The 22,047-nt window shown below is 38.7% G+C and overlaps 1 protein-coding gene across 1 annotated transcript in view; it reads right to left on the reverse strand.

Moving 5' to 3' along the window:
• The window catches only part of LOC103999711 (uncharacterized), a 48,789-nt gene extending 35,837 nt beyond the window's left edge, over positions 1-12,952 (reverse strand). Inside the window, exons 1-4 of the mRNA XM_009421536.3 lie at positions 12,453-12,952; positions 6,336-6,533; positions 5,895-6,167; positions 4,095-4,197 (exon numbers count right to left, since the gene is read on the reverse strand). Coding sequence (XP_009419811.2) covers positions 4,095-4,197; positions 5,895-6,167; positions 6,336-6,533; positions 12,453-12,761 — 883 coding nt within the window. The 5' untranslated portion in view covers positions 12,762-12,952. The remainder of the gene's footprint in view (positions 1-4,094; positions 4,198-5,894; positions 6,168-6,335; positions 6,534-12,452) is intronic.
• Positions 12,953-22,047: the final 9,095 nt, after the last annotated feature.

Here is a 22,047-nt window from a genome sequence, read left to right on the forward strand (position 1 = left end):
GCAAAATAGGGTGTATAGTGAGTAATCACTTAGTTATAAGCCTTTGTAGTTTTATTTAGGTGAGCATGCATTTATCAAGCTCGAAATCCGAGCTCGAAATTTATTTGACTTCTTTTAAGTTTGGTGTCAGCACTACAGTATAAATTTTCGATTCTTGAATGGTCGATGTGATATATAACAACCTTTCTTATTTTAGTGATGATTGCAGAGCAAATACCAATAGCTCCAATGTCAATAGTACAAGCCTTTAGTGTGGGGGAGTGCATCTTGGATGAAACCCATTCGAGTATGATCCCCGAATCAGATGAAACTCAAACATGCATTAACAACTAGACAAAGACAGAGAAATGGAACTAAGAGATCATCCGTGAAGAGAACGACTGCTTATTCGGTTTAATGGGATAATTGAAACATTCAACATCGAAAGCTATTGAAATTTTATAATTTTACTTTTTTTTATATCTTTTTTGTCATTACACATTATACATTTATTTTCAAATTGTAAAAATAAAATTATGAATTTTTTTCATGTTTTAAATTATTTTTAATTAAAATTTAAAAAAAGTTGGTGATTCAAACTAGAACCGCCGATGGTTCCAATTCAGAACCGGACTATCTGTTTCGAAACTAAGGTCAAGGCTAGGTCTATCACCTACTTAGATTCATCAAGGAGATGATACCCAATAAAGCAAGGTGGTGATCCTCTACTCTCACAATCACAAAGCAAGACAATGTCTATTGCTTTTTTTTTTAATTAACAAGCTTTAATAACTTATAGGTAAAAGACTTGTACCATATTGCACTCAAAAATTTGCTTCCCTAATTTAAATATTATATCAATAACACCACATCAATAATTAAAATAAATGTCCCTTTGTGATTATAAAAAAGTAATCTAAGGTAATTTAATTATTGTATCTTCTGCAAGTAAATTAATGTACAGAGACAATAGATCAACAATAGAAGTTATTTATCTAATAAAACAATTAATGAAAAAGAATAGAGAAAAAAAGATTTACATATGATTTTTATTGATTTTGAGAAAGCCTATAATAGAGTTCCTAGAGATTTATAATAGTGGTTTTAAAAAAAAAATGTATTCACTAATTATATTGATGTTATTAAGGATATATATAATAATGCAACAGAAGAGATTGAGTCTTAATAGATTTAATAATTGGATAGGAGTCTGTTGGAGTACAGTTAATTGGTTCACTATACTAGCTTCTTCAGATATTAAAAAAGCACAACTATTAGTAAATCATCACATTTTACTCAAACAATAAAATGATAAATATAGATATATTAAGCCTTAACAGCTTTAATATTTAGGTAGGAGTATGTAGGAAAGAGTTAATTGGTTCACTAGCCTTACTTTTGGTTTGTAGGGGAAGGTTAGTTTGAAGGGATGCGGTAAGCATCAAATCACTTATTTTGATCATTGAGGACAAAATAAAATGTTTGACCTTTCTAAGTAAATTTGCTTTAAAGTCATGTGGTAAGCATTGAATCACTTACCTTGATCACAGAAGACAAAATAAAATGTTTGACCTTAGCATGTGAATTAGCTATTGTATTTAACTGAACCTGAATGATAACAAAAATTAACTATGAACTCATTGTTTTTTTTTTTAAGTTTGCAATGAAAATATTTTAGAACTTTTCTTGAAATGGATTCGAGAATAGCATGCCTTAATTTTTATTTGTATTTAGTTTCTCATTTTGTCAAAAAACCTGTTTTGTTATTACCCATCAATAAATCCAAATAGTATACACGCTTCTAAAATGGAAGACGATACCTTTTGGTAAGTTCTGAAATCTAAGCATTCAACAATAACAAAGAAGCTGTGAGACCCCAGCTATTTGGGGTCAGAAATATGACATTTTTCCACCACTTGGTTCTGTTGAGAAAATTAACACTCTCCAAACTAAGAACCATTGGATTATTGTTCCTTACAATGATTTTGTCTTCCTCAGTCTCTTCTGATACCGCTAATCTCTTTGAAATCAGACATACTAGTTATTTTTCTTCATATATACACCTATAGAGGATGTACATGATAACAGACACATTTTATATGGTATTACACATACTGTTTAATTTCAATGGAAAAAGTAACTAACAACAAACTTCCGTAAGATAGAGGATATTACCAATTATTTCTATCTATGTATACCAGTTGCATGTTTATAATAGATAAAGATTTAAAATTTTGGTCCAGTCCCAATACCAGTCAATGGCTGGATCAGCAAGGTACCAAAATGATCAGCACATTGACACTCAATGAGTCAGATACTGATTGTAGGTAGGAGTGAGAGATTGTGTGCTAAAACAGAGGAGAGTAGGACAATAAGGTGGATGTGGAAGAGGAAGAGGAGAAAGAGGAAAAGTAGAAGAGGTCGAGAGGGAGGAGGTCTACTGACAAGAAGTGAAAATGGAGGCAGAGTGGTAGGGAGGGGGCAGCTGCGATAAAACAGAGAGAAGTCCATGAAGGAGGGGAGAAAGAGAGAAAGAGAAAAGAAAATAAGAAGGTTAAAAGAGATTTGTGACAGGTATAAAAATTGAAAAAAAAAAAAGATAATGATATTGGACAATAAGCTTATAACGTAGAATATTTTGATATTGTTTTGCTTACCACTTGATAAAATCCATAAGGTGAACTTACCAAGTTGAGGATCAAACCCAACAAAATCATCTGATCCACATTTCGGTTGGAGCGGTAAAAACCAGTCCCATACCAACTAAGACAGATGATATTCTAAACTATGTAGTGGGTAGTTATAGATCCAATAAGAGTGTTACCAATATATAGGAAGAATGTTTGTAGAAAATTGCTAACGAAACATATTTCAGAAAATATATTGAAACCATATAACACTGACGTGCATGACGAAGTAACAAATGTATTTGTGAGAAAGTTATGTTGGTTATGTCATGTATCAACTTTCTAGGAAGTCTCTTGCTACTTTCATTCAAATTTATGCACAAATCTGACACATGATGGTGCATACTGCATAGAGCTAGCTTTTCCAAGAAGTATGTTAAAATATTCTAGTGGGTTATGTGGTCATCAAGTAAAAAAAAAAATCATGACTTCTTTTTCACCATCTTTGAACTATATTAATACATTTTTTGATTCAGAAAGTAAAAAATATTGGATACTTGTAGGATTTCATTTATGCTTGTTAAACCACAGAAAAAAGTAAGAAATCACATTTCAAAACTGGAGTTCCTATAGGGTTTTTGTTATTCCAGCTTCAAGTCAAATCTAAAAGTGACGACCAATTATGTAAAAACACTTCCAAATTCCAATCATACAAGGAAAATGAGAGATCACTAACTGAAAGAACATCATCAGTCCATTTATCATGGTTTATAACCTAGTTAAATGCATAGCTACTAAAGAACCCACATGATAAGGTTAAGTGGTATACACTATCACTGCCCTCATATCACAAACAAAAGCATTCCACATTTCAGATAGTTATGGTAGAAATATGTACATTGAAGTCAGCAACTTAAGACCATGAAACAAGGAGCACCTATGTAAAGTCCTGTAACAATAAGGGAAATGACATTTTGCAATTTGGAGAAATATTCACGAAAAATAAATCAATAGACGAGTGAGAGAAAACCACAAACCAAATCTGCCATTTATTGGAAATTGTTAAGGCAGTTTTTCTTACTACCTAAAAGATGTTTTAACCGATTGTAAAAGATATTGGAAATTATTAGGTTCTCCATGTGACAAGTATTTCAAAGGTTTCCATTGGACTTGCTGGAAATCTAATCAATTGGTGATGAGATATTGGTATCACTATCATCATTTTCTTCACATGCCATAGTGGGTCGATAAATCAGATATCAGATTCTGAACTAGTGGGTTACATTGCTGGGGAATATGAAGATATGATGACAAAACAGATATATGGAACAAGGTAAAATGGGACTTAGTGAAATTAATTATTATAAGTTACATCTTCAATAGAATTTATGATCATATGCAATGGATGAGATATGTAGGTACATGCTTTATGCATTTATATGTGTTGCATAACAAACAATATGCAAACTAAAGATAGAATATACACACCCGGAGCAAATGCCACACAAGTGCTTGAAAAGAATTCTTTCCGCTCCCGAAGAATATATGTTAACAGTGCAGCAGTGCCACCTCCCAATGAGTGCCCAACAATCTAATAATAAAGAAGTAAATATTATGCTACATACCCATTACTCACAGGGCAGAGAATTATATGAAGCTACAAATGTGATAGAATAGCACCTAACAGGTGATACACAAGACAATTATTTTTAATTATTGACAAAGTTTTCTAGGTCAAAAGGCTCCATTTGCTAATTAGAATAATACATATACTTAATGACACAAGAAAATCTCTGAAATACACAATATGAAGTTTCCTGTCATGTTCATGTTGGTGTTAGTTGTGGAATATGTTCAACACATGTAAGATCTACTTATAAAAATATATACACATACAAAAACGCTGATGAGACTTGCAAAATGGCAAGACATGATGAACAAGTCATCTCATTTTAACACATTTATGTCAATGACAAAAATTATCTTGGACTGGAGATCACATAAAATTATTTACAGTAATGAATTAGTTGATGTACAACTACTAGTAGGACAAATGTTTATCATCCAAACAAGGCACCTAGACAAATTATAAAGTTTGGAAGTTTTGACTTACTATGGACATGGATCATCTAGATAGATGTCATAAACCTGTTTGGGTGATTGTTACGGCTATACTGAATTATAAATCATGTACAAGTATTATTTAAACATCGTAATGAATTTGTTGATATAAGAAATACTAGTAGGACAAGGGTACATCATCCACATAAGGGCTTCTAATATATTTTATACCTTTGATTCTTTGACTCACTATCAATATGAATGATCTGTGTATTTTCCATATACCTATGTTCTTGAAATAAGTGTATTTGGGTGATTGTTATGGCTCCAAGTTAACATTATAGTGATCACAGATTGTTGAAATTGTACAATGACATAGAAACTTATAAAATCTGTGAAAAAGTGTATTAATAAATTTTAATGTCCATGTCCTATTTTTACAAGAATTTCCATATTAAATGTATCTATCTCATGTAGTTCACTGTCCATGCCTTGTAGCATAAAATTCACAACATGTATGTAACACCCTAGTTTAGTCTCATATCAAAAGTGGACAAATACTAAAATTGACTTATTGGATATATTATTATTAACCTAAGCTTAAGTATTTTAGACTAGTGGTTTAGGTTCAGCGAAATTAATGGGTTAGTTATCCCATCAGATCAAGTCGTAACAATTGGTGCCCCAATGGTAAGAGGCTTTAGTAGGAAAGAATCTTAGGATGAGGCCAAAGGACATGTCATAGCAAAGAGCCACCATTATAACACCTGATTTTAGTCCTACATTGGAAATTGACAAAGATTAGAATTGATTTATAAAGGTCTAATGGGTGAATAAGTCAATTATCCCATCAAGTTGGGTTAGTGGTCCAGGATCAATGAAGCTAACAGGGATTACTGTCCCATCAAGTTGAGTTGTGACAATGTGAATGTCAACAATGTTGTTCATGCATTCAGTAGTTAAAATTGACTATACATCAATTTTAACTACTGAATGCATCATCAAAAAGTTGATAAGCTATTTTGAGTAAATCAGGAAAATGTATCATCAAAAAGTGAAAATTAGTCGAAGGTTGATGAGATGTGAACATTCCAAATAATCTATCTGGCAAAAACCAATGAACTCAAATTTTTCTGTGTTGTCTCTTGAACATAATAAGAGAAGCATATAAACTTGTCATATGCATTAGTGCCTAGGATGCAAAGTAGGGGTCATAAAAGATTATACCTTGATCTTGAAATCTGGATGCTGATTGACTGCTTTCAGAAGGCATGGGGTAGTACATTTTGCAATCCAACGAGCAGCAGCAACCATCCCACAATGAGCATATCCTAGGACTAATTTTTTCACACCACCTTCATCTAAAACGGAGTGGTGAAAAGGAACCACTGCACCAGTTGCAGCTGTCAAAGTGTCTTTAATGCTATGGGTTCCTCGTATCAGCAGAAGAAAGCATTTGGTTTCCTTGTCATCTAAGATTGTGAAAGCTGGTTTCAAAAGCTACATAAAGGAAGCAACCAAGAGAACATTCCATAAATTCCAATTAGGCAATTTTACAGATGTTCTGAAATCCATATAATTTTATCAATAATATCTTCCCACCATCTTCACGGAACAAAGAAAGGATAGTTGTAGGTGCAGTGACTAATGATATATGCTAATCCTTACCCCTGCCTTAGGCTCTTGAAGAAGTACATCTTCTGGTGAATAGCCAGCAGACTCCAGAAAAATTGGAAATGGTCTCTTTGAGAAAAGATAGCAGAGGTTCAGCAATCTTAATAAACGAATCAATTCAGCCAGTACCTCAGGCCCCTTGAGTTCTACACAATCACTACCAGCATACACACTTGCGACATGCAGATTACCCTGAAATTGCATGCAACATTGAATTGATCATTGATAAAAAAACAAACAAAACTATATGTAATATTCCATAAAAACTAAATCAACCAAAAATTTGATGACATCCATTAATTGTAATTTCATACGGTTGATTTTTTTAATAAAAAAATTTTGATTTCACATTCTTCATCGACTGTTTATTCTTCATATACTGGGTAAACATTGGTGGGAGCCTCGGGTATATTCTTTTTTAATTCTCCATGGACCATTTTGCTCAGTTTCATCAAAAATGATGGTCGACTAGAACACAATTGTTGGTAAACATAGCAATAATAACAAAATTAATTTAATCGAGCAATCTCCTTGATTGGTACTCCACTGCAACAAAACTTCTACAAATATAAACATCCTTTTTCTATAGATAAGAATCAAAACTGAGGGCAGTCACCTAAAACAGTTTTGGCCTTCCAAAAGATGAAAGGTAACTTCTGCAAAGATAAAGCATGTAAATAAACATCATAAAAAACTAAAAGTAATTGTATGCAAATGTTAGGATCCCTTGAATTTTTGGGTCCTAAACTTGATGTAAATACATGTCTCTTTAGAGTTTCCTAGTCTTAGTAGGAGTCAGCTAGGGTTCTTATTTAGGAATTGCTCTTTTTTAGGACTCCTTGTCCTAGTGGACTAAGGATTAGAACTCAATAATATATGGGTGTAATGCCTTTGGCTAGTTTTTCTCTCTCAAGTAATGAAATATCATTTAGCCTTTAGCTAACAAGGAGGCCAATCCCCTTGAAGTGATCAAAGGAGGCCGATCCCCTTGAAGCGATCTTATCACCTTTCTCTTTTTTCTCTACGATAAAACCCTAGGGTCTTATCATCTGATATCAGAGTAGCGTTCCTTGGAGTGTTCGCAGCGATCCCTCACATTGCCCTCGGCACTTTCCAATGGTGTTCCTCGGTGTTTTCACAGCGATCCCTCATGCTGCCCTTAGTGCTTCCCAGTGGTGTTCCTCGGCATTTTCGCAGCGATCCCCCACGCTGCCCTTAGCACCCTCTAGCCATGCCCCTTGGCGATTTCCTTGGCACTCGCTCGTGGTGTGCCCTTGGTGTTTCCTTGCGGTGTGTCGTCATCGACGCTGCCATAAACCGGTCCTCTCCAACACTACCATGCCTCTTCGACGCTGCCATAAGCAAGACGCTACCTTAAGGCCAACGCCATGCTACCAACAGCCACACCAAATAGGGCAGTGCTCATGCCCTTGACTCGAAATCAAAAATAAGAGTTAGGGATTACAGATCCTATAATCGTACGCAATGGCTACCGACAACTCAATGAAAGCCCAATTGGAAGCTTTGGAAGTCAGAATTGAGAACCGGCTGCAAGAGACTCTTAATGACTTCAGAAAGAGTTTATTTGAGAATTTCAACAAGTTTCAACAAAATGAAAGTTTGACTCCTGTAAGTAAACAATCGAACCGATCTGGAGATATAGGAAAAGGGTACCAAGAGCATGATAAAAGCTATCCACGCATGAAGATAGAATTTCCATAATGGGAAGATACAGATCCGACCAATTGGATTTCTAGGATAGAAAAAAATTTTCGCTTTCATAAAACTCCAGAAGACTCCAAAGTGGAAATAGCTTCAATCTAATTAGATGGAGACGCTATCCAATGGTATGAAACATATCATGGAGTTCCCTCATAGGAGCAATTCAAGAAAGGACTTCTTGTTCGCTTTGGATCCTCCGAATATGAGAATGTAGATGGGCAACTCGCAAAAATTCGTCAGACTTCTACGGTACTAGAGTATCAAAGCCGATTTGAACGACTATCAAATCAAGCTAAAGACTAGTCCGAACGGCAATTGGTGGGTACATTCATTGAAGGACCTAATCCAAATATCCGATGTAAAGTTAAGGCTCCCCAACCTCACACCATGACCGCTGCGATTTCTTCTGCACGATCGCATGAGGAAAAAATCAATACGGAGAATCGCCGAAACCGAAGTGTCAATAAATAGGTGATCAGTAAGCCGAATGTCATAACTGTTCCGGTCCAAAACCCTAACACCCGAAGACTAACCCGAGAAGGAACTTAAGGAAAGATCCGCGAAGGGTTTGTGCTAGCATTGTGATGAAAAGTAGAGTAGGGAGCACTGATGCAAACAAGGGAAGCTTTTGATGATTGAACCAATCAAGGAGGAACCTGAAGCTAAGGCTATAGACTCCGATCATGAAGGTACGGATAGTGATGAGGATATTGAACCAATCACACATAATGTTTATGCACTAGCTGGCTACTCTAATCCACAAACTATAAAAGTTGAAGGAACTTTGAAACATCAACCTATTACTGTTTTAATTGATACCGGTAGCACTAACAATTTTATGAATAATAAGGTTGCTACACGATTGTCCTATCACATTGAATGTTGTGATAAATTCGAAGTAAATGTCGTTGATGAACGGATTCTAACTTGTGATAGCAAGTGTTCCAAGATAAAATTGGTTATGCAGGGCCAAGAATTGCTTATGGATTTTTTCTTAGTACCATTGGAAGATTACGAAGTTGTGCTCCGAATTGATGGTTATCAACCCTAGGTGATGTCTCTTGGAACTTTTCTAAACTAATCATGAAGTTCTTTATCAATGGAAAGCAGGTAATCCTAAAGGGAAGGCATGGTAGTAAGGTCACAACTATTACCAGCCACCGAATGGAGAGGGTTCTTCAAAAGACACACCATGGATTTTTGGTATAGCTACAAAGCATTGAAGAGGAAGCTACAGTACACGAACAAAACGAAGATATTCAATTATTACTCCGAGAATTTACAGATGTATCCGCAAAGCCGCAGGGACTTCCACCTCTTCGACCTCATGATTACCAAATTCCAATACTACCTAGGAGGGCACCAACTAACGTTCGGCCCTACCGATATCCACACCTCCAAAAAACCGGAATAGAGAAAATTGTTAAAGAAATGGTTTAAGGGTCATAAGAGCTAGTGTTAGTCCATACTCTTCTCCAGTCCTATTAGTAAAGAAGAAAGATGGCTTGTGGCGAATGTGTGTGGATTACCGAGCACCTAACAACATGACAGTGAAAGACAAATATCCTATTCTGATGGTAGATGAGCTGCTAGATGAATTGGGAGAAGTACAAGTTTTTACTAAACTGGACTTACGATTTGGCTATCACTAAATGCGAGTACATGAAGGCAACATTCAGAAAACTGTCTTCAGAATACATAATGGTCACTATGAATTTCTAGTAATGCCTTTTGGGTTAACCAACGCGCCCTCTACTTTTCAGAGTTTAATGAATGATATATTTCGAGCTCCCCTTCACAAGTTTGTTCTAGTTTTCTTTGATGATACTCTGATATATAGCACATCCTTAGAAAGTCATTTATTACATTTACGGGCTATTTTTACTATTCTTCGTGAGCATTGTCTTTTTGTCAAGAAATCAAAGTGCAGCTTTATGCAATCTAAGGTTGAGTATCTCGACCATGTTATCTCTCGAAAGGGCATTGTAGTTGACCCTTCTAAAATCTAAGCAATGAAAGATTGGCTAATTCCAAGATAAATTAAAGCTCTAAGGGGATTCTTGGGGCTCAGGATTATTACCAAAAGTTTGTGAAAAAGTATGGCAAAATCAACGCTCTCTTGACATTACTTCTGAAGAAGGATACATTTAGATGGATAAAAGGGGCAACTCAAGCTTTTAACTCTCTGAAGACTGCAATGACTACTACACCAATACTTGCTCTACTTGATTTTAACAAGTTATTTGTGATTGAGTCTAATGCTTCTAAAGTAGGTGTTGCAGCTGAATTAATGCAGGAAGGCCGTCCCATTGCTTATACTAGTAACGCACTTTCCCCCTCTCATTTGAATTTATTCGTTTATGATAAGGAAATGTTAGTCATTGTTCATGCAATCACTAAGTGGAGACCCTACTTAATTGGCCGATGGTTTCAAATGCATACTGATCACAAAAGCTTGAAATATTTCCTTAGAGCAAAAGGTTTCTTCTTTGGAGCAACAAAAATGGGTCACCAAGCTATTTGGATTTGACTATGTGATTATTATACGAAGGGGAGTGAGAATTTAGTTGCAGATGCACTTTCCCGCCTTCCAAAACAAGCTGACCTAGTGGCTATTTCTATTCCTACTTTTGAGACCTTAGGAATTATCAAGAAGGAATGGTTAGATGATCCTGAGATCCAGGATATTATTAAAAGGCTAGAAGAAGATCCGATTTCTATTCCTAATTACAATTGGGATTCCGTGTACTTACGCTATAAGGTCGAATTGTTTTAGCTCCACATTCTTCTTGCCAAGATATAATTTTGAAGGAGTTTCATTCATCATCAATTGCAGGTCATTCTGGATTTCTTCGTACATACAAACGTGTTCGTCAACTTTTCTATTGGAAGGGTATGAAAAAAATAATCAAGAAATTTGTTGTCGAATGTGATATTTGCCAATGTCATAAAAGTGAGACAGTTGCTACCCTAGGTTTGCTTCACCCCATCCCTAATTATGCTCGGACTGACATATCCATGGACTTCATTGACGGACTTCCATCATCACAAGGGAAAACTACCATCTTTGTAGTTATGGATCAGCTTACGAAATACACTCATTTCTATGCTATACGACACCCTTATACAGCCGCAAGTGTTACCAGCACTTTTATTGAGAACATAGTAAAATTGCATGGAGTTTCACATTCCAATGTTAGTGACCGCGATAAAGTTTTTATTAACGCCTTTTGGACAGAGCTTTTTCGCTTGCAGGGTACCCAGCTGAATATGAGTACTGCTTATCACCCGCAAACAGATGTGCAAACCAAACTATTTCAAATGTTTTACCAGTGATAAACCGAAGGAATAGACCAAATGGCTTCCTTGGGTAGAATGATGGTATAATACCTCTTATCATTCTTCTACTTAAATGACTCCTTTTGAAGCAGTTTATAATCGAACCCCTCCCACAATTACAAAATACATGCTCGGCTCTTCTAAAGTTGATCAAGTGGACAAGGAATTACTTGACAGGGACAAAATTATTCAGCTTTTAAAGGATAACCTCATAGCCTCACAAGCAAGAATGAAGCAGCAAGCTGATAAATACCGAAGTGAACGAGAATTTGCAGTGGGTGATTGGGTTTTTCTTTGTCTTCATCCCTACAAGCAGACTTCTATAAAGTGTTGAAACGCATTGGTCCAATTGCCTATCGCTTTTACTTGCCTTCAAGCTCTAAGATACATCCAGTTTTTCATGTTTCCTGCCTTAAAAAGAAGCCAGGTGAGGATGAGGTGGTGCAACACCATTTGTCAGACATTTCTTCCACTAGTGAGGTTTAAATTATATCGCAAACCATACTTGATCGACGGATTGTGATGCATCGCTGATATCCTATGACTGAAGTACTAGTGCAGTGGACCAACTTACCAATTGAAGATGCCACCTGGGAGTCCTATAAGGTGCTGAAAGAGAAATTTTTATAGTTTGTTGCTGCTTGAGGACAAAGCTGATTTGAAGAGAGGAGAAATGTTAGGATCCCTTGAATTTTTTGGTCCTAAACTTGATGTAAATACATGTCTCTTTAGAGTTTCCTAGTCTTAGTAGAGGTCGGCGAGGATTCTCATTTAGGATTTGCTATTTTTTAGGACTCCTAGTCCTAGTGGACTAAGGATTAAAACTTTGTATATGGGTGAAATGCCTTTTGCTAGTTTTTCTCTCTCAAGTAATGAAGTATCATTCACGGAGGCCTATCCCCTCAAAGTGACGAAAGGAGGCCGATCCCTCGAAGCGATCTTATCACTTTTCTAAATATCGTATAAAAAGAATAATCAACGCTTGCATACGAATAGAGATGTTAGAAGAGAGAGCGAACAGATAGTCCACAGCGATCCAAATGCACTTACCTGCCGCCTCATCAGATATTTAATCCCGAAGGCCAAATCCCCGATCGGCCACTTCCCCAGCGTCTCCGAGTACGTGAAACGAAGAGTCTCAACCAGCGTCGCCACAGCCTCCCGCCACGTCGCCGGCGGCTGAGCCGGCCTACGCGCGATCCTCCTCCTCCCGGCCGCCAGTCTCTCCACCTTGTGCACACTCCCTCCACCGCCATGATCCTCCTCCCCGTCCGTCCTCGCTGCAGCAATCCTCCAGCTAAGCAGGAAGTACAGCACCACCGCCATCCCCGCCGCCGTCGCGACCGTCGCCGTCGCCATCGCCGATTCTCCCGATAGACACCTCCAATCCGCACACTAAACCCTAAAACTCTCCATCTATGAAGACCAGATAGATCCCTCATTCGCCATTAGAGGCGCTCTCGAGATTTCTCGGAATCTTAGAAGGGCAGTCTGATTTAGAGGGAAGCCCGTCCTAGTCACAACCAACATATTGGTATTCCTAAACGACCCTCATCCAACTTCGTACCTTCGCCTTCAAATTTAGTAAATCTTCGAACTACCCATGAGGGTATTTAAGTCGATTAGATGCATCGTTATCGGTAAGGTGGCGCCTGTACGCGTTTGCACCGACACGATACGCAATTGCTGCGTGGGGCCCATTGCGCCGCGTCGCTTTATAGAAGAATTTAACCTAACCTGGCCAACGCCCTGCGGCTTCCGGGACCCAAAGCTGCACCGAGGGTGTGTCGACGGATGGAAACAGAGTCGGTGAATTTTTCTTTCCTCTCGTCTTCTTGTATGTGTTTTGGCTGGTAGATGAATCGGAAAAACTGGTAGATGAATCGAATCGGATCCACCTAAGATCAGAATTTGAATATGATGAATCGGTGATCCAAGTTTCTAAACTCCTCAATAGAATTCACATAAAAAATACAATCCCACTAATAGGATCCGAAACGATGATCCAAATCACAAAATTTTGAATTGGGAAAACACTTCCAATTTTGGTCCACATCGGGATGCTACTTTGTACGTCCACTAAGAAATTATCGGGAGACATTTGCTATATTTGTATTCAAGAGTTGGTGGGCGTGGAATGTCACCCACACTTGTCTCCATCTTAACGAAAAAAACATTTTTTTTTTGGGGTCAACGAATAAAACAATTACAATATAAGAACATGATGGGTTTGACAGCATGGTTAGAATTATTCATTTAAGGATATATGGTGCATCAAAAAAGATGTCATCATGAAACATCAGAATTTTAAACAACGTAACATAATTAATTGGAGAGGAAATGGTGGGTCAACCATTGGCTTTGGATAAGGTGAAGATAATGACGTATTTTGAATGGTGCAATGTTTTTCCAGTGGTGTGTAAAAGGAATCTTTAAATAGATTATTGTTAGTGCACAAGGGAGGTTGGATTCCCGGTAATCTCTCTTGTCATACATATCTTATGTTTGGAAAAAAAAAATAATAATTAATTCAAAAGCAAAGCAAAAGAGGTAATCTACTATTCGTTATATTCTTTAGTAACAAAAATTATGTTATTCGATCTCAAACTTATAAGCTAGAATAAAATTTTAAGTCTTGAATGGGTCATTGAATCTCGTATTTTGATGATGAAACCACTTGATATATGTTTATGATTTAATCTGCGTTTGGAGTGACGCAGGATGCTTCGATCAGGATGAGACAATTAAAGCAGGAAAATCATGTTGTGCCGAAGGAACATGTTAGAAGATTGGACGTCGGGCCGGTGGATCGGTCGACGTATCGACAGAAGGCATCGGGCCGTGGACTCGGGCATCAGGCCAAGAAGAGCGGGTATTGTGCCAAGGATATCGGAGTTGCGGAGTCAACTGACCGATTGGGCAATAGGCTGCAGAAGAGGACGATACGCCGAAGAATCGGACGAAGCGTCGAGAGATCAATGACATGTCGGACAACTTGGTTAATTGCTTAGGATTAATTGTCTCGATCGAAGTTTTGTTTTGGTGTGCAGGATTAACTACGATGAGAGTAAGACAAGCAGCAGGTGTTGCGCCGGAGTCAAGATCATGATCACGTTGGGAGTTCGAGAGTTCGACGGAAGTTCGGACGGTCGTCGGAGGTTCAGCGAGAACAGATCCGAGAAGTCCAGAAGCTTGCCAAGCGAAGCTCGTCGGAACTCGCCAAGTGGATCGTCGCAAAGTCCAGGAGTATGCCGGATGTCCGCAGAAGGATCACCGAGGGTTTATCGGATGATCGACGGAAGTTCGCCGGAAACTCGCCGGAAGAAGCGATTGACGCATCGGAGCAAAGCTGCAGAAGTTGTCTTAGAGTTAATCGTAGTTAGCACGATGATTAAGCTTGAAAATGGGAGGTGATCCCATTAGCTTAATCTTGGGGCAATTGGGCCCCTGAAAAGATTCAAATTGGGCCGAATGGTGCGAACCATTCGGACCCTGATTGCACCAGGAGGTGCAACCGCCCCAGCCAGGAGGTGCAACCGCCAGGGCTGTGGGGTTGGGAGGTGCAACCGCCCCAGCCAGGAGGTGCAACCGCCAGGGCTGTGGGGTTGGGAGGTGCAACCGCCCCAGCCAGGAGGTGCAACCGCCAGGGCTGCGAGGCTGGGAGGTGCAACCGCCCCAGCCAAGAGGTGCAACCGCCCAGAGCTCAGTCTTCGAGCTAGACTGGGCGGTGCAACCTCCTCTGTCAAGAGGTAGCACCGCCAGAGCTCAAGTTTCGAGCTCTGTCAGGCGATGCAACCACCGAGCTCAGTCTTCGAGCTCTGGCAGAGAGGTGCATCAGCCTGAGCTCAGTCTCGAGCTCTGCCAGGTGATGCAACCACCGAGCTCAGTCTTCGAGCTCTGGCAGAGAGGTGCATCAGCCTGAGCTCAGTTTCGAGCTCTGCCAGGTGATGCAACCACCGAGCTCAGACTTCGAGCTCTGCCAGGCGGTGCAACCACCGAGCTCAGTCTTCGAGCTCTGCCAGGTGATGCAACCATCGAGCTCAGTCTTCGAGCTCTGGCAGAGAGGAGCAATCGCCTGAGCTCAGTCTTCGAGCTCTGCCAGGCGGTGCCACCTCTCCAGTCAAGAGGTGCAACCGCCTGATCCCAGAATTCTGGGATTTGATCGATTTGATCGTTTTGAGCTCCAAATTTGAACTGGGTTGGGGCCTATAAATACCCCACCCATTCAGCACTGAAAAGATACAGATCCACACCGAATTCTTGATCTTTTCAGTGATTCTAAGAGCTCAAATTTGTGTAAAGTCCTAAAGTTCTCCTCCTTCTGTTCTTCAAGTCTTGAGTTGTAAAGAGAGGAGAGAAAGGATCTGTAAAGGTTGTCTCCTGAGCCTGTCAAAAGGAGAGAAACTGTAAAAGGGCAGTTAGCCTTCGCCCATTGAAGGAAGGCAGCTAGTTGACGTCGGTGACCTCGTCGGAGGAGGAAGCCAAAAGTGGAGTAGGTCAAGACTGACCGAACCACTCTAAATCTCTGGTTTGCTTTTACCTTGAGCACTTTATCATTACTGCAAACCTCCTACATTGCTACTGCCCTCTACGCCTTTACGAACGAGTTTCTAAGCTCTGATCTTTCAAAATCTGCATTCAAACGTAAATAGTGTTTTCGTACGATCTTCACACTGCGGTTTACACTTACATTCGGATTCCATTTATAACTGCAAATTGCTTTCTACGTAAAACGCTTTTCAAGGTTCAAAACTACTTTTAGACGCAAAACTACATTTAGACGCAAAATTACGTTTAGACGTAAAACTGCGTTTAGACGCAAAACTGCGTTTAGACGCAAAACTGCGTTTAGACGTAAAACTGCGTTTAGACGTAAAACTGCGTTTAGACGCAAAACTGCGTTTAGACGCAAAACTGCGTTTAGACGTAAAACTGCGTTTAGACGTAAAACTGCGTTTTGACGTAAAACTGCGTTTGAACGTAAAACTGCGTTTAGACGTAAAACTGCGTTTAGACGCAAACTGCGCTTAGACGCAAACTGTGCTTAGACGCAAACTGCGCTTAGACGCAAACTGTGTTTAGACGCAAACTGCGCTTAGACGCAAAACTGCGCTTAGACGCAAACTGCACTGTGATTCTGCTTTTATATCGAAATCATTTTTTATCGGTCGAACGCAGCTTTCATTTTTAAATTGCTGTAAGATTTCCGCTGCACTAATTCACCCCCCCCCCTCTTAGTGCTCTCGATCCTAACAATTGGTATCAGAGCCAGGTTATTTCTCATTTCGGATTTACACCCGAGAGAAATGACTCTTCAAGAGGGCTTTTCGGTCTTTCGTCCACCGTTCTTTAACGGATTGGACTACACTTATTGGAAAACTCGAATGAGAGTTTTCTTGATTTCTCTAAATCTGGATTTATGGAGTATCATTGAAAATGGTTTTCAACTTCCCTCCAAACCGATGAACGAATGGTCGGATTTGGAGAAAAAGTATTTTTCTTTAAACGCAAAGGCTATGAATGCCTTGTTTTGCGCTTTGGACAAAAATGAGTTCAATCGGGTTTCTTTGTGCGAAACGGCTTTCGACATTTGGCGCACTCTTGAAATCACGCACGAGGGAACTAGTAGAGTCAAAGACTCGAAAGTTAATATTTTACTGCTTGATTTCGAGCTTTTTCATATGAAACCAAGCGAAACCATTGTTGACATGTACACCCGTTTTACGGATGTCGTCAATGGTTTAAAATCACTTGGTAAAATCTTTTCGGATTTTGAACTCGTTAACAAAGTTTTGCGCTCACTTTCTAAAACTTGGGATTCAAAAGTAACTGCTATTCAAGAATCGAAAAACTTGAACCAATTTCCACTTGAAGAACTAATTGGTTCATTGATCACATATGAAATGACGTGCAATGCACGTGAAGAACTTGAGAACCACCTTCCAACGAACAGGAAGGATTTGGGACATAGAACATTTGAAGACCACTCGAGCATAAGCTCAAGTGATGGTGAACTTAAACTACAAATGAAACGAAAATTAAAAAGCAAAAAGAATGGAACTACTTGCTTTAAACGCAAGAAGAAGAACAAAAATTGGGATGAATCGAGCTCATCTGAAGACGAGAAAGTCAACAAAAGCGAGGCGGCAAACTACGCCTTACTAGCCTACGACATTGAGGTAATTAAAATGCCTTTGGTTTATTTTAAAATTACTTGATGCTTTCATGATATATTTTCTTTTTTAGTTTAGAATTAATTTTCTTGAAAATTACATGTTTAAAAATAAAAATACAAAAATTATGATCATGCTGATAATTTCAAAAATGATAATATTGCATGATAAACAAATAAAATGATTTTGATCATGGTTAAGAAGTAATAATGTGTATCATAACATTGTTGAATGAAATCACGTTTGATTTAAAGTAATGCATAAAGATGTAATATTAAATGGTTATTAACAATTTTATGCATGAGATTTTAAGTTATCCATGATCATGAGCTTGTTTGATCTTCTTGATTTAATTTCAAGATCTGTAGCAAAAATCATGTCTGAATATATGAAAATGTTAATTTCATTTTCGGATTCACTTAACAATTGATATCCTAACAATCAGATTTTCTCATACACTTATAAAAAATATTTTTCGAAAATAGATTTGATGAAATGATTCCTGCTTATAAATTCCATCTTGAAATATGAATGATAGTGTTTTTGCTTGCAAAGATTTGTTTCACATTCATATCTCCTATGATTCATGTGCAGAAAAAGAATTTATAAATCATAATACAATGAGATTTCTTATGTAAAAATAAAGTGCTTTTGTGATTCTTTGCTAAAAGAGAATAATCATAATCATGATCTTGATAATTATAACATGAAGCTCTTTATAAATCAAGATCGTTCATTATGCTCCCTACATTTATCAAAAAGGGTTTCTTCAAATGAAATGCAATTCAATGAAGTGTCATATTGATATCTTGAAACTTGGAATATTTTAAAATGTGATCTTTGATAAGAATGTTTCAAGTTGCTCTTTGTACTATATCTTTTCAAATGAATCATGAGCCTTGATATCATATATCTCATAATACAAGATTTCTTTGCCTTATGCTTATCTTAATTTGGCATATAAAGACTAAGGCATGCTTAGATGAAAAAGAATCTCTTAAAAAATGCTTTTCCCATTTGATCGAGATTAATGATTTCATGATATTTTATGAATCTCGAAATTAATTTTAATGACTTGATTATGAACTTCAAGTTAATGATTTAATTTGAATAAGTTTTATCTAAATCATAATCTTGATCTTGCAAAATTGAAGTCACAAATAATATCTTGTGGTAGTCATGAATCGATACTCACAATATGAAAACTTTGATATTCATGACTTAAATTGGATTGAAACATTGTATGCTTAAATTAATCATTCTCCTATGTTTCAAAAATTCCTTGAATGCCTTATGTGATGATTGAAAACTAACTTGCTTTATGATGAATCACGAATCATGACTTGATCTATGATGTAAATGCCTTGAAATGATTGAAATATTTAACACTTTTATGCTCTTCCCCCTACTTTCTTCTTGTTTTCAATGATAAAATGGGGAGAAGTTTTGATCATGCATGGTAGGATATAATTTGACAAAATTGATACCATCATGATATGAAACATTAATGTAATTATGAATGGTGATATGATATCATGCATGTAATACTTCAACTTATGATAATGATGCATGCAATGATAAAATATTCATGATGAAAAATTGTCTTGACATTCATAACTTGATTATTCATCATTTGTCATGATTTTGAAATCGTTCTAAAAGGAAAAGAGAACTACAAAACTGTATTCTCTCTTTCTTTTTTACAATGACAAAGGGGGAGATAGCTAGCTTGTACAAATCAAGAAGATGCAAAAACTTGATTGCTAGCTTACCTATCTTAAGTAGCAAAGACTGCTAACTTGCTTATTTCAAGAAAAAAAATTGTCTTCTTGAACATCACTATCTTGAATATCTCAAGAAGCAAAACTTGCAATTTGCACATTGCAATAGGAAGCAAGAATCATGAGCTTACACAAGAAAGCTATCTTGCATTTGCTTTCGAAATTTTTGCTAGCTTATATATTGTGAAACTTGTATATCGTAAAAATTGCTAGCTTGTTGGTCTAAAGAGAAGCAAAAAGTTGCTATCTCAAAAGAAGCAAATGTACTATCTTGCCTATCTCAAGAGGCAAAAATGCTAACTTGCGCATCTAGCAAAGTGAGCAAAATTTTCAAGAAGCAAGAGTTGCCTTCTTGAACATCTCTAAATTGCTAGCTTGCATGATGTAGAACTTGCTATCTTGAACATTACCAAAAGTGATATCTTATATGCTATAAAACGTGCATATCTAAAACTTGATAGCATGAATGTTCTAAGCATGATGTAACACTTGCTAAATCTTCTAGCTACAAGATTGCATGATGATAAAACTTGATATTATGATTTTCATGCAATAAGTTGAACCAATATAACACACACTTGATTGTGGTACTTCTCATTTTTGTTGATGACAAAGGGGGAGAAGTATGTTGATGACATGACATGTGATGCATAAGTTTATGCACATGTTCATGTTGACGTGTTGCAAGTATTCATGATGAATATTGCAATGACTTGAATTCAGTTTGAATTCAAGGTTCTATCAATATGACATATTGATAGGGGGAGTTTGTTTAAACTCTGGGAGTTAAGGTTAACTCCGTTTATGATGACATGTTGCTTAGATTTTTGAATCTAAGAGTTTCTATCAATATGGCATATTGATAGGGGGAGTTTATTTAAACTCTGGGAGTTAAGTTTAACTCCGTTATCAAGTGGTTGTCATCATCAAAAAGGGGGAGATTGTTGAATCTCGTATTTTGATGATGAAACCACTTGATATATGTTTATGATTTAATCTGCGTTTGGAGTGACGCAGGATGCTTCGATCAGGATGAGACAATTAAAGCAGGAAAATCATGTTGTGCCGAAGGAACATGTCAGAAGATTGGACATCGGGCCGGTGGATCGGTCGACGTATCGACAGAAGGCATCGAGCCGTGGACTCGGGCATCGGGCCAAGAAGAGCGGGTATTGTGCCAAGGATATCGGAGTTGCGGAGTCAACTGACCGATTGGGCAATAGGCTGCAGAAGAGGACGATGCGTCGAAGAATCGGACAAAGCGTCGAGAGATCAATGACATGTCGGACAACTTGGTTAATTGCTTAGGATTAATTGTCTCGATCGAAGTTTTGTTTTGGTGTGCAGGATTAACTACGATGAGAGTAAGACAAGCAGCAGGTGTTGCGCCGGAGTCAAGATCATGATCACGTTGGGAGTTCGAGAGTTCGACGGAAGTTCGGACGGTCGTCGGAGGTTCAGCGAGAACAGATCCGAGAAGTCCAGAAGCTTGCCAAGCGAAGCTCGTCGGAACTCGCCAAGTGGATCGTCGCAAAGTCCAGGAGTATGCCGGATGTCCGCAGAAGGATCACCGAGGGTTTATCGGATGATCGACGGAAGTTCGCCGGAAACTCGCCGGAAGAAGCGATTGACGCATCGGAGCAAAGCTGCAGAAGTTGTCTTAGAGTTAATCGTAGTTAGCACGATGATTAAGCTTGAAAATGGGAGGTGATCCCATTAGCTTAATCTTGGGGCAATTGGGCCCCTGAAAAGATTCAAATTGGGCCGAATGGTGCGAACCATTCGGACCCTGATTGCACCAGGAGGTGCAACCGCCCCAGCCAGGAGGTGCAACCGCCAGGGCTGTGGGGTTGGGAGGTGCAACCGCCCCAGCCAGGAGGTGCAACCGCCAGGGCTGTGGGGTTGGGAGGTGCAACCGCCCCAGCCAGGAGGTGCAACCGCCAGGGCTGCGAGGCTGGGAGGTGCAACCGCCCCAGCCAAGAGGTGCAACCGCCCAGAGCTCAGTCTTCGAGCTAGACTGGGCGGTGCAACCTCCTCTGTCAAGAGGTAGCACCGCCAGAGCTCAAGTTTCGAGCTCTGCCAGGCGATGCAACCACCGAGCTCAGTCTTCGAGCTCTGGCAGAGAGGTGCATCAGCCTGAGCTCAGTCTCGAGCTCTGCCAGGTGATGCAACCACCGAGCTCAGTCTTCGAGCTCTGGCAGAGAGGTGCATCAGCCTGAGCTCAGTTTCGAGCTCTGCCAGGTGATGCAACCACCGAGCTCAGACTTCGAGCTCTGCCAGGCGGTGCAACCACCGAGCTCAGTCTTCGAGCTCTGCCAGGTGATGCAACCATCGAGCTCAGTCTTCGAGCTCTGGCAGAGAGGAGCAATCGCCTGAGCTCAGTCTTCGAGCTCTGCCAGGCGGTGCCACCTCTCCAGTCAAGAGGTGCAACCGCCTGATCCCAGAATTCTGGGATTTGATCGATTTGATCGTTTTGAGCTCCAAATTTGAACTGGGTTGGGGCCTATAAATACCCCACCCATTCAGCACTGAAAAGATACAGATCCACACCGAATTCTTGATCTTTTCAGTGATTCTAAGAGCTCAAATTTGTGTAAAGTCCTAAAGTTCTCCTCCTTCTGTTCTTCAAGTCTTGAGTTGTAAAGAGAGGAGAGAAAGGATCTGTAAAGGTTGTCTCCTGAGCCTGTCAAA

Source organism: Musa acuminata, chromosome BXJ2-10 (assembly GCF_036884655.1).
Source record: "Musa acuminata AAA Group cultivar baxijiao chromosome BXJ2-10, Cavendish_Baxijiao_AAA, whole genome shotgun sequence".
Classification (NCBI taxonomy): Eukaryota; Viridiplantae; Streptophyta; class Magnoliopsida; order Zingiberales; family Musaceae; genus Musa; species Musa acuminata.